A 14,079-nucleotide genomic window follows, 5' to 3' on the forward strand; every position below is an offset into this window, starting at 1 on the left:
GTATTAAATCTTTGATTTATTTTTACAATGATGGAGATCGAAAAAAAAGAATGTTTCTTACTTTAAAAACTATATAAAGCAACCATCTTTTAGACATAAGAAACCATAGAGATGGTGTGAAGGAGCTTTTAGCCAAGTTTTGAGATTAGGCTGAGATGATATTGAATCTTAGATTTAGTTGATAAAGGATGGATATTAAAAAATAGAAAGTTTCTTATTTTAGAAACATTGTTAAACATCCATCATTTAGAAACAAGAAACCCTATTGATAATGTCAACGAGCTTTAAGCCATGTTTTGGGATTAGCATATGAGGGTATTGAATCTTAGATTTAGTTGATTAAGGATGGAGATTGAAAAATTAGAAAGCTTCTTATTTTAGGAACTTTATAAAACATCAATGTTTTAGACATAGGAAACCCTAGAGATGGATTCAAGGTGCTTTAAGCCAAGTTTTGGAATGAGAATGAGATGGTATTGAATCTTTGATTTAGTCGATAAAGGATGGAGATTGAAAAAATAGAAAGTTTCTTATTATAGAAACTTTGTAAAACGTCCATCATTGAGAAATAAGAAACCCTAGTGATGATGTCAACGAGCTTTAAGCCATGTTTTGGGATGAGCATATGAGAGTATTGAATCTTCCATTTAGTTGATGAAGGATGGAGATTGAAAAATTAGAAAGCTTCTTAGTTTAGGAACTTTATAAAACATCAATGTTTTAGACATAGGAAACCCTAGAGATGGATTCAAGGTGCTTTAAGCCTGGAGATTGAAAAAATAGAAAGTTTCTTATTATAGAAACTTTGTAAAACGTACATCATTTAGAAATAAGAAACCCTAGTGTTGATGTCAACGAGCTTTAAGGCATGTTTTGGGATGAGCGTATGAGGGTATTGAATCATAGATTTAGTTGATGTAGAATGAAGATTGAAAAATTAGAAAGCTTCTTATTTTTGGAACTTTATAAAACATCAATCTTTTATCTATGGGAAACCCTATAGATGGAGTTAAGGTGCTTTTTGCCAAGTTTTGGGATAAGGATGAGATGGTATTGAATCTTAGATTTAGTAGATAAATGATGGAGATTGAAAAAATGGAAAGTTTCTTATTTTAAAAACTTTGTAAAACCACTATCATTCAGAAATAAGAAACCCAAGTGATGATGTCAACGTGCTTTAAGCCATGTTTTGGGATGAGCACATGAGAGTATTGAATCTTAGATTTAGTTAATGAAGGATGGAGATTGAAAAATTAGAAACTTTCTCATTTTAGAAACTTTATAAGATATCCATCTTTTAGACATAGGAAACTCCATAGATGGGGTCAATGAACTTTTAGATCAGTTTTGAGATGAGGATGAGATGCTATTCAATCGTAGATTTAGTTGATAAATGATGAAGATTGAAAAATTAGAAAGTTTCTTATTTTAGAAACTTTATGAAACATATATCTTTTTGACATAAGAAACCCTAGAGATGATGTCATCGTGATTTTAACCGTGTTTTAGGATGAGAATGAGAGGGTATTGAATCTTAAATTTAGTTGATGAATGATGGAGATTGAAAAAAAAGAAAGTTTCTTAATCCAGAAACTTTGTAAAACATCAATCTTTTTAGACTTAGTAAACCTTAGAGATGGTGTGAAGGTGCTTTTAGCCTATTTTTGGGATGAGGAGGAGATGATATTGACTCATAGATTTTGTTTGTGAAGGTTTGAGATTGAAAAATAGGAAGTTTCTTATTTAATATACTTTATAAAACATCCACTGTTTAGACATAGGAAACCCAATAGATGGTGTCAACGTGCTTTTAGCCAATTTTTGAGATGATGATTAAATAGTATTGAATTTTAGATTTAGTTGATCTAGTATGGAGACTATAAAATGAAAAGTTTCTTATTTTAGTAACTTTTTAAAACATCAATCTTTTAGACAAATGAAACCTCATAAATGGTGTGAAAGAGCTTTTAGCTGAGTCTTGAGATGAGGATTAGATGGTATTGAATCTTTGATTTATTTGAACAATGATAGAGATTGAAAAAAAAAAAGTTTCTTAATTTAGAAACTATATAAAGCAACCATCTTTTAGACGTAAGAAACCATAGAGATGGTGTGAAGGAGCTTTTAGCCAAGTTTTGAGATTAGGCTGAGATGATATTGAATCTTAGATTTAGTTGATAAAGGATGGAGATTGAAAAAATAGAAAGTTTCTTATTTTAGAAACATTGTTAAACATCCATCATTTAGAAATAAGAAACCCTAGTGACGATGTCAACGAGCATTAAGCCATGTTTTGGGATGAGCATATGAGGGTATTGAATCTTAGATTTAGTTGATGAAGGATGGAGATTGAAAAATTAAAAAGCTTCTTATTTTAGGAACTTTATAAAACATCAATGTTTTAGACATAGGAAACCCTACTAGTGATGGATTCAAGGTTCTTTAAGCCAAGTTTTGGAATGAGAATGAGATGGTATTGAATCTTAGATTTAGTCGATAAAGGATGGAGATTGAAAAAATAGAAAGTTTCTTATTTTAGAAACTTTGTAAAACATTCATCATTTAGCAATAAGAAACCCTAGCGATGATGTCAACGAGCTTTAAGGCATGTTTTGGGATTAGGGTATTGAATCATAAATTTAGTTGATAAAAGATGAAGATTGAAAAATTAGAAAGCTTCTTATTTTTAGAACTTTATAAAGCATCAATCTTTTATCTATAGGAAACCCTATAGATGGAGTCAAGGTGCTTTTTGCCAAGTTTTGGGATAACGATGAGATGCTATTGAATCTTAGATTTAGTTGATAAAGGATGGAGATTGAAAAAATAGAAAGTTTCTTATTTTAAAAACTTTGTAAAACCACTATCATTCAGAAATAAGAAACCCAAATGATGATGTCAACGTGCTTTCAGCCATGTTTTGGGATGAGCACATGAGAGTATTGAATCTTAGATTTAGTTAATGAAGGATGGAGATTGAAAAATTAGAAAGTTTCTTATTTTAGAAACTTTATAAGACATCTTTTAGACATAGGAAACTCCAGAGATGGCGGCAACTAGCTTTTAGATCAGTTTTGAGATGAGGATGAGATGCTATTGAATTGTAGATTTTGTTGATAAATGATGAAGATTGAAAAAATAGAAAGTTTCTTATTTTAGAAACTTTATTAAACATATATCTTTTTGACATAGGAAACCCTAGAGATGACGTCAACAAGATTTTAACCATGTTTTAGGTTGAGAATGAGAGGGTATTGAATCTTAAATTTAGTTGATAAAGGATAGAGATTGAAAAAATAGAAAGTTTCTTATTCCAGAAACTTTGTAAAACATCAATCCTTTTAGACTTTGTAAACCATAGAGATTGTGTGAAGGTGCTTTTAGCCAATTTTTGGGATGAGGAGGAGATGATATTGACTCATAGATTTTGTTTGTGAAGGTTTGAGATTGAAAAATAGGAAGTTTCTTATTTTATAAACTATATAAAACATCCACTATTTAGACATAGGAAACCCAATAGATGGTGTCATCGTGCTTTTAGCCAATTTTTGAGATGAGGATTAAATAGTACTGAATTTTAGATTTAGTTGATCAAGTATGGAGATTGTAAAATGAAAAGTTTCTTATTTTAGTAACTTTTTAAAACATCAATCTTTTAGACATAAGAAACCTCATAAATGGTGTGAAAGAGCTTTTAGCTGAGTCTTGAGATGAGGATTAGATGGTTTTAAATCTTTGATTTATTTTTACAATGATGGAGATCGAAAAAAAAGAAAGTTTCTTACTTTCAAAACTATATAAAGCAACCATCTTTTAGACATAAGAAACCATAGAGATGGTGTGAAGGAGCTTTTTGCCAAGTTTTGAGATTAGGCTGAGATGATATTGAATCTTAGATTTAGTTGATAAAGGATGGAGATTAAAAAATAGAAAGTTTCTTATTTTAGAAACATTGTTAAACATCCATCATTTAGAAACAAGAAACCCTAGTGATAATGTCAACGAGCTTTAAGCCATGTTTTGGGATTAGCATATGAGGGTATTGAATCTTAGATTTAGTTGATTAAGGATGGAGATTGAAAAATTAGAAAGCTTCTTATTTTAAGAACTTTATAAAACATCAATGTTTTAGACATAGGAAACCCTAGAGATGGATTCAAGGTGCTTAAAGCCAAGTTTTGGAATGAGAATGAGATGGTATTGAATCTTTGATTTAGTCGATAAAGGATGGAGATTGAAAAAATAGAAAGTTTCTTATTTTAGAAACTTTGTAAAACGTCCATCATTTAGAAATAAGAAACCCTGGCGATGATGTCAACGAGCTTTAAGGCATGTTTTGGGATGAGGGTATTGAATCATAGATTTAGTTGATGAAGGATGAAGATTGAAAAATTAGAAAGCTTCTTATTTTTGGAACTTTATAAAGCATCAATCTTTTATCTATATGAAACCCTATAGATGGAGTCAAGGTGCTTTTTGCCAAGTTTTGGGATAAGGATGAGATGGTATTGAATCTTAGATTTAGTTGATGAAGAATGGATATTGAAAAAATAGAAAGTTTCTTATTTTAAAAACTTTGTAAAACCACTATCATTCAGAAAGAAGAAACCCAAGTGATGTCAACGTGCTTTAAGCCATGTTTTGGGATGAGCACATGAGAGTATTGAATCTTAGATTTAGTTAATGAAGGATGGAGATTGAAAAATTAGAAAGTTTCTTATTTTAGAAACTTTATAAGACATCTATCTTTTAGACATAGGAAACTCCAGAGATGGCGGCAATGAGCTTTTAGATCAGTTTTGAGATGAGGATGAGATGCTATTGAATTGTAGATTTAGTTGATAAATGATGAAGATTGAAAAAATAGAAAGTTTCTTATTTTAGAAACTTTATTAAACATATATCTTTTTGACATAGGAAACACAAGAGATGATGTCAACGAGATTTTAACAATGTTTCAGGATGAGAATGAGAGGGTATTGAATCTTAAATGTAGTTGATGAAGGATGCAGATTGAAAAAATAGAAAGTTTCTTATTCCAGAAACTTTGTAAAACAAAACCTTAGAGATGGTGTCAAGGTGGTTTTAGCCAATTTTTGGGATGAGGATGAGATGATATTGACTCATAGATTTTGTTTCTGAAGGTTTGAGATTGAAAAATAAGAACTTTCTTATTTTATAAACTTTATAAAACATCCACTGTTTAGACATAGGAAACCCAATAGATGGTGTCAACATGCTTTTAGCCAATTTTTGAGATAAGGATTAAATAGTACTGAATTTTAGATTTAGTTGATCAAGTATGGAGATTGTAAAATGAAAAGTTTCTTATTTTAGTAACTTTTTAAAACATCAATCTTTTAGACATAAGAAACCTCATAAATGGTGTGAAAGAGCTTTTAGCTGAGTCTTGAGATGAGGATTAGAGGGTATTGAATCTTTGATTTATTTGAATAATGATGGAGATTGAAAAAAAGGAAAGTTTCATACTTTAGAAACTATATAAAGGAACCATCTTTTAGACATAAGAAATCATAGAGATTGTGTGAAGGAGCTTTTAGCCAAGTTTTGAGATTAGGCTGAGATGATATTGAATCTTAGATTTAGTTGATAAAGGATGGAGATTGAAAAAATAGAACGTTTCTTATTTTAGAAACATTGTTAAACATCCATCATTTAGAAAAAAGAAACCCTAGTGATGATGTCAACGAGCTTTAAGCCATGTTTTGGGATTAGCATATGAGGGTTTGAATCTTAGATTTAGTTGATGAAGGATGGAGATTGAAAAATTAGAAAGCTTCTTATTTTAGGAACTTTATAAAACATCAATGTTTTAGACATAGGAAACCCTAGAGATGGATTCAAGGTGCTTTAAGCCAAGTTTTGGAATGAGAATGAGATGGTATTGAATCTTTGATTTAGTCGATAAAGGATGGAGATTGAAAAAATAGAAAGTTTCTTATTTTAGAAACTTTGTAAAGCGTCCATCATTTAGAAATAAGAAACCCTAGCGAATATGTCAACGAGCTTTAAGGCATGTTTTGGGATGAGCGTATGAGGGTATTGAATCATAGATTTAGTTGATTAAGGATTAAGATTGAAAAATTAGAAAGCTTCTTATATTTGGAACTTTATAAAGCATCAATCTTTTATCTATAGGAAACCCTATAGATGGAGTCAAGGTGCTTTTTGCCAAGTTTTGGGATAAGGATGAGATGGTATTGAATCTTAGATTTAGTTGATAAATGATGGAGATTGAAAAAATAGAAAGTTTCTTATTTTAAAAACTTTGTAAAATCACTATCATTCTGAAATAAGAAACCCAAGTGATGATGTCAACGTGCTTTAAGCCATGTTTTGGGATGAAATATCGATGAATTCCCACGTCTAAAAGACTGATTTCCTAGTGAAAGAAACTCTGAGATTTCCTAGTGAGAGAAACTCTCCTCTTCGAGGAGATCATCTTCTTCCTCCGGCCTCTGCCGGCGGGAGGCCAAGGGCCCAAGCCCTTCTCGCCCCTTTCTCCTTCCTGGGAAACAAGTCTTTTTTCGGGAATTTTTACTCCTTAATGGAACCCCCTGATCCTGGCAAGGATGTTGCCCCATCTACTGCTGATAAACATCTCTGTGATGCTCTCCTCTTAAATAAAAGCTACTGGCCAAATGAAGTTCTTCCCAGTGATTTTCAGAAGATCCTAGAGGGGCCATGCCCTTCAAATTGCTCCTCTTTCACCCAGAAACTGATTTCTCAAGTAAATGATGAAGTTCAGCTAGATTATGACCCTAGCACACATACTAAAAGAGGAACCAGAGTTCATAAAATCATTCCAGTTTCGTCCCAAGAGGGGTCCTCCTCAGAGAAAAAGAAAGGTAGGGGTAAAAACACAGGTAAAGCTACCATTGTTCCTCATCTGGGCCACAGAATTAATGCTGGAATAGTTGAGAAACCAGCCCCAAAAGCTCCCAAAGTTAGTGATTTTTTTCATGAAGTTTTACCAGAAGAGGAAAATCAGAGGTTGAAGAAGCTAGCCAAAAATGAAAACATGGAGAGACCGATGGTCCCTAGAGTGCAAGCAAGTGTAGAGACCAGACCAGAGGAGCATAGTACGTTTTCTGCTGTCCCTAGCCCACCTAGCTGTAGCCCACCAATCAATAAAAAACTAGCAGCAGCAGGAAAATTTGAAATTCTGTCCAGAATTGAAAATGGTGCTTCTGCTTTGTTTTCTGACGAGAAAGGCAGTTTCTTGGAAGTTGGACCTGCTGCTGTAGGTCAGAATAACCAAGGAAAGGTCAGTGAGCCATGTGATACTGTCAAACCTGTAAGTGGGAGGGAAAATTCGAAATTATCACTGGGTAAAGACCTGTCTCTAGAACCCTTGCTTTCCATTTGGCCTCTTGGAGACCTGAATACTGTAAAGCCTAATGTTAATGGTCCATGGAGGTCTCTCTTTGAGCAGAAAAAGGAGAAAGAACCATCTAAGCTGCACTTTGATGATTCTGTGATGGAGGAAGGAGGTAATAAGAAAATCTCCTTTCAGCTTGATGAAATCGAGGAGATAGGGAGCAAGTGGAACCACTCCTTAGTGGGATACTTCATAGGGAGAAGACCGTGCTTCTTAAATCTCAGGGAGAACTTGAAGAGGAAGTGGAAACTTAAAGGAGATCTAATGTTGTTTACTCTCAGCAAGGGGTTCTATTTATTTCAGTTCACTTGCTATGATGATTGTGAGGCAGTTCTTGAATCAGGAGATCATTCCTATGCTGGGAGGCCTCTTATTCTCAGAAAATGGAGACCTGGAATACCCCTGGAAAAACTAAATCTTACTTCTGTGCCTATTTGGATCCGTTTCCCAGGCCTCCCTCTAGAGTTCTGGAGTGCGAAAGGGATAAGCAAGATAGCCAGCTTCATTGGGAATCCTTTGTATATGGATTCTAGAACAACTGAGGCATCTAGATTGTATTTCGCTCGGCTTTGTGTTGAGGTGGAGGCGGGTGCAGAATATCCTGAGACCATTCCCATTCACACTCCATTTGGAGTCCATGTCCAAAGTGTTGAATATGATTGGAAGCCTACTGCCTGTAAAAATTGTCACAATTTCAGCCACACATCAGAGGCATGCCCCAAAAATATCCAGCAGTCGGCTCTTAAAACTAAACAAGAATGGCGGCCAATAAAGTCCGCCCCTGAAATTCAATGCCCTCAGGTAGCCTCAACAGAAAGTGGATCCGAAAAAATCAGTGGAATTATTGCTGAAATGGTTACTGAAAGTGAGACTCATAATGAGAAGGATGGTGATTTTGTAATCCTTCCCCAAATGAATGACCCTACCCAGGAGTTTAAACTCCAAAATAGCTTTGCGATCCTGGAGGAAGAGCAGGAAGAAGGAGTCATGCATGAAGATGGAAGTGATGATGTGCTAGAGGGCTGTATCATTCAGAGAGAAAAGGGAGGTAGTACTGTCCAGATAGAGGGACTTCAAAGTTTTTGTGATCCCACTAAAATTAATGTCACTGCTGAAGATACAGCCCAATCCTTAACTCTAAGGGTCGATGATGAATCTTGGAGCGTGGAATGTTAGAGGGCTCTGCTCCCTTACCAAGAGGGGGGAAATTCGGTATCTATTGGAGACCACAAAAATCTCCCTTCTCTGTCTTACTGAAACTAAAGCTCAGAAAGAAGATATGCTCTCTTTTGTTAATGAAATTGGGGAAGGATGGCGATGTTACGCGAATTATAATCACACTATTAAAGGTAGAATCTGGATTATATGGGATCCGCGGTATGTTCAGGTTAACATATTAGAAGATGCGTACCAATATATCCATGGTGAAGTTCAGTTCCTGCAGACAAATATAAAGTTCTTATTAACCGCTATTTATGCGGCAAATGCGGGAGATGAGAGGAGAAATCTATGGACTCAGTTAATTAGAATAGCTTCTGCTATATCAATGCCTTGGATTGTTGCTGGGGACTTTAATGTAACTAGATATCAAGAGGAACGGTGGGGTGGGGCTGGCCCCAATCTGAATCATGTTGAGGAATTCAATGACTGTATTGATCAGTGTTACTTGGCGGATCTTCGGGCCTTTGGGCATACCTTGTCTTGGAACAACAACTCCGGCATTGGCGACTTGAAGTTTCGGATGCTAGATCGGGCTCTCGGCAATGATGAATGGTTTGCTTCCTTCCCTAATTCTTCTGCTGAGTATAAAAATCCGGGTCTCTCGGATCATTCTCCAATTGTTATCAGGCTTCAGACATCAGCCTCCAGAGGAGGGAAACCTTTCAGGTTCTTCAATATGTGGTTGAGGGATACTTCCATTTTTGAATTAGTAGAAAGGACTTGGGCAAAAGAAATTAGAGGGAACCCTATGTTTAAACTGTGCAAGAAGCTGCAAGAGGTTAAAAGGGTTATAAAAGATTGGAATTCAAAAAAATTGGGTCGTATTGATACTAAGATGGCTGATATCAGACAAAAATTAGGAGACATCCAAACGCAGGTGGCTGCCAATCCGGCCAATGTGGCCCTGAAACAAGAAGAAATTTCTACTAAGATTGAGTTTACTGCTACTGCCAAATTGGAAGAATCTATGCTGCACCAGAAATCCAGAGTCAATTGGCTAAATTTGGGGGACTCCAACAATAGTTTCTTCCATTCTGCCATGAATATGAGGAGAAATCAAAACTCTATTCAAGGTATCACTAGATCTGATGGGCAAATAACCACTGATAGCAAGGAGATTGAGGAGACTCTTATCTCTTACTTCAAAGACATTCTCACTACTCAATCGGGGAGGATAGAAGAGACTACTTATATTGTGCCTGATCCTGTCACTACCTTGAATAATGAGGAGATATGCGACCTTCTTCTTGCGTTCACTGAAGAGGAGATATGTATTACCATCCATGCCATGGATGATAATAAAGCTCCTGGTCCTGATGGGTTTAATGGAGCTTTCTTCAAGAGCTTTTGGTATCTTATTGGCAAAGAGACGGTGGCGGCCATCCAGTATTTCTTCAAAACTGGCAATCTCCTCCCTGCTCTTAACACTTCCTTTATAGCCTTGATTCCTAAATGTAATAACGCCTCAACCCCTGATCAGTATAGGCCCATATCCCTCTGTAATCATGTGTATAAGGTCATTACCAAATTGATGGCTAATAGGATGAGAAAAGTCATGCATAGGATTATCAATCCCTCCCAATCTGCCTTTATCAAAGGTAGACTGATCCAAGAAAATGTCCTTCTGACCCATGATATTTGTCATAATTTTCACCGGAAATCTAATGTCAAAGCCATGTGTGTCAAAATTGATTTGAAGAAGGCTTATGACAATGTTTGTCATGGATCCCTTGTTCAATTCTTGAGAAAGCTTAGATTCCCTGATATCTGGTGCAAGTGGATCCTCCAATGTATTTCTACTCCTTCTTTCTCGATTTTGATTAATGGATCCCCTCGGGGGTTCTTCAGATCTTCCAATGGGTTGCGCCAAGGTGATCCAATATCTCCTCTTCTGTTCTGTGTTGTGATGGAGATGCTTAGCTGTATTCTCTACAAAGCCCAGCTGGAAGGAAGAATTTCTTCTCCCTTTGCTAGAGGAAACTATTGTATCAACCATTTATTCTTCGCTGATGATGTAATGCTTTTTGCAGATGCTAATCTCTCTAATGCAGCTGGGTTGACCCAATGCCTTCTAGATTTCAAGGATTGTTCGGGTCTTGAGGCCAGCCTAAACAAGAGTGAAATTTTCTTCTCTGGAATCCCTCCTCAGCAGAGAGTTCAGATCAGCTGTGTCATGGGCTTTTGTGAAGGGGTGCTGCCTGTTAGATATTTGGGGTTGCCTTTGGTTACTACTCGGTTGACTAAGGGTGACTGCCAGCCTCTCATTAGCAGAATTAGGAACAAGATTGCATTATGGAGTAACAAAAATCTTTCAAGGGCGGGGCGTTTGGAACTTATAAAAACTGTCCTGAGCTCCTTCCAGATTTATTGGTCTGCAACTTCTAATCTCCCGAAGGAAGTCCTGAATAACATTGAAACAATTTTTCGGAATTTCTTCTGGGCTGGGTGTTCTTTGCAAAAAAAAGTTTATTCCGGTAGCTTGGGCAACTCTGTGCAGGCCAGTGGAAGTAGGAGGGGTCGGGTTAAGAAGGCTGAAAGATGTGAACGAATCCTGCCAGTTAAAACTCCTTTGGAGAATAGTGCAAGATTGTAACACCCCTTGGGTCCGTTGGTTCAAAGAAAAATATATAAGAGGGAGATGGTTCTGGTCCATCCCCATGCCTTCATCTCCTTCCTGGGGAGCTAGGAGCATCCTTCAGCAGAGGCAAAGTGCTAAAAATTTCATTTGTTACGTGGTGGGGGAGGGGTCTTCTATTGATTTTTGGAAGCATCCGTGGCACCCAGATGGGATTCTCAATTCATCAGAAGGTAGGATTTTTAACCTCCCAAAGGAAGGATCTGTTAAAGAATTCTGAATGAATGGGACTTGGGATAAAATTCTGACCCAACCTCAATTCCAAGAGCTTAAGACTGTAATAAACTCTGGCCTGTTTTCCCAGAATCCCTACGACTATGCCGTTTGGAAACCTGCTCCTGATGGTGCTTTTAGCATAAAGAGCGCTTGGAATCAAGTGAGAAAGAAGCATCCTGTTTTGGAATGGACATCTTCGGTTTGGTTTAAGGGTAGTGTTCCTAGACAGAGCTTGGTTACCTGGCAAGCTCTTACCTATAAACTGAGCACAAGGGATAGAATTATGTTTTTGAACCCTTCCAGAGAAACAAGATGCCCCCTTTGTAAGGTGAACCCTGAAACTATTGACCATTTATTCTTCAAATGCTCCTTCTCATCTTGGATTTGGAAATCGATTTTATGGAGATTTACTCATAGGAGGAACCTGTTCCGAACTTTAGCGAAAGAGGAAGAGTGGATTAGGAGGAATTTCAGAGGAAGAGGGCAGACAGCTATAGCAATGAGAATAGCCTTTAACACTGCTGTTTATATGATTTGGCTGGAGAGGAATACTCGCATTTTTGAAAACAAAGAGGTTCCATAAACAAAGAATCCTTGCTGCTGCTCTAAATGCCATTAGAGATCGAGTCCTATTCCTTAACCTTGAGGATATTCAGTCCAGCAAAATTGAGGAAGTGTCAAAAAATTGGAACTTTCCCTACTTCTATAGGAAAACTGATAGTAAGTTCTGCTCTTGGGTTATGCCGGTGGGGGAAATGGTCAAATTAAATACTGATGGAGCCCTCAACTCCGAAGGTGCGGGGATTGGGGGGATTCTAAGAGATGGAAAGAGGAATATCATAGCCATGTTCTCTGTTGATAAACCTGTGGAAGAGATTCATGGTTTAGAAATGGAAGCAGTCCTCCATGGCTTAGAGCTTGCTCACAGAAAGAATATTCAGCACATCTGGGTTGAATCAGATTCGATGATGACTGTGAAAATTATAGAGAAGATGTGGACTTGTTCTTGGAAGAAGATCCCTACTTTTGAGAAGATCATGAACCTGCTTAATAAGTTCAAAAGCTGGAAAATCTCACATATTTGGAGAGAGGCTAACCAAGCAGCTGATTACCTCTCAAAACCAAATTGCTCTCTCAAAGGTGAAGATATTCAGTCAGTTTCTATTCCTTCAGATCTTCACAACATCGTGTCCCTTGATTATGATGGGATGGTTTATTCTAGAGTGTAGTTGTCCCAATCTTGTGACGAAGAGAAAGATGTGCCTTGCTTTAAGCCGCTTGCAGAGCACTGTTGGGAGGGAGTGGTTATTCCTCCACACCCCTCATCAGATTAGCTTAATGTTCCTAAGCTACGTGTTGAAGACAAGTGTGGTGTTTAGTTGTTGGTGTTGTGGTGCTATCTGTAGCCCACCTTGTGGCATTTTTCAGCACTCCACTTTTTTTTTTTTTTTGGCTATCTGCCTTTGTCGCCCTTGTGGCCCTCCTTTGTAATCCTTTCCTTTGTTCTTAATATATCTGGTCGGGGTCTGCCTAACCCCAGCTTACCAACCAAAAAAAAAAAAATTTGTTTTGGGATGAGCACATGAGAGTATTGAATCTTAGATTTAGTTAATGAAGGATGGAGATTGAAAAATTAGAAAGTTTCTTATTTTAGAAACTTTATAAGACATCTATCTTCTAGACATAGGAAACTCAAGAGATGGCGGCAATGAGCTTTTAGATCAGTTTTGAGATGAGGATGAGATGCTATTGAATCGTAGATTTAGATGATAAATGATGAAGATTGAAAAAATAGAAAGTTTCTTATTTTAGAAACTTTATTAAACATATATCTTTTTGACATAGGAAACCCTAGAGATGATGTCAACGAGATTTTAACCATGTTTTAGGATGAGAATGAGAGGGTATTGAATCTTAAATTTAGTTGATGAATGATGGAGATTGAAAAAATAGAAAGTTTCTTATTCTAGAAACTTTGTAAAACATCAATCTTTTAGACTTAGTAAACCTAAGAGATGGTGTCAAGGTGCTTTTAGCCAATTTTTGGGATGAGGATGAGATGATATTGACTCATAGATTTTGTTTGTGAAGGTTTGAGATTGAAAAATAGGAAGTTTCTTATTTTATAAACTTTATAAAACATCCACTGTTTAGACATAGGAACCCAATAGATGGTATCAACGTGCTTTTAGCCAATTTTTGAGATGAGGATTAAATAGTACTGAATTTTAGATTTAGTTGATCAAGTATGGAGATTGTAAAATGAAAAGTTTCTTATTTTAGTAACTTTTTAAAACATCAATCTTTTAGACATAGGAAACCTCATAAATGGTGTGAAAGAGCTTTTAGCTGAGTCTTGAGATGAGGATTAGAGGGTATTGAATCTTTGATTTATTTGAATAATGATGGAGATTGAAAAAAAGGAAAGTTTCATACTTTAGAAACTATATAAAGGAACCATCTTTTAGACATAAGAAACCATAGAGATTGTGTGAAGGAGCTTTTAGCCAAGTTTTGAGATTAGGCTGAGATGATATTGAATCTTAGATTTAGTTGATAAAGGATGGAGATTGAAAAAATAGAAAGTTTCTTATTTTAGAAACAT

At 36.1% G+C, this 14,079-nt stretch overlaps 1 protein-coding gene across 1 annotated transcript; it reads left to right on the top strand.

Moving 5' to 3' along the window:
* Positions 1 to 11,478: 11,478 nt before the first annotated feature.
* On the top strand, positions 11,479 to 12,703 carry LOC143891677 (uncharacterized). Its single transcript, XM_077396220.1, has 2 exons — positions 11,479 to 12,048; positions 12,131 to 12,703. Exons 1-2 carry the CDS (start codon positions 11,479 to 11,481, stop codon positions 12,701 to 12,703), a joined length of 1,143 nt encoding a protein of 380 aa, XP_077252335.1.
* The last annotated feature ends 1,376 nt before the right edge of the window (positions 12,704 to 14,079 follow it).

Source organism: Tasmannia lanceolata, unplaced genomic scaffold (genome assembly GCF_043159265.1).
Source record: "Tasmannia lanceolata isolate RefF3 unplaced genomic scaffold, GAP_Taslan_0.1 ptg000015l, whole genome shotgun sequence".
Lineage (NCBI taxonomy): Eukaryota > Viridiplantae > Streptophyta > Magnoliopsida > Canellales > Winteraceae > Tasmannia > Tasmannia lanceolata.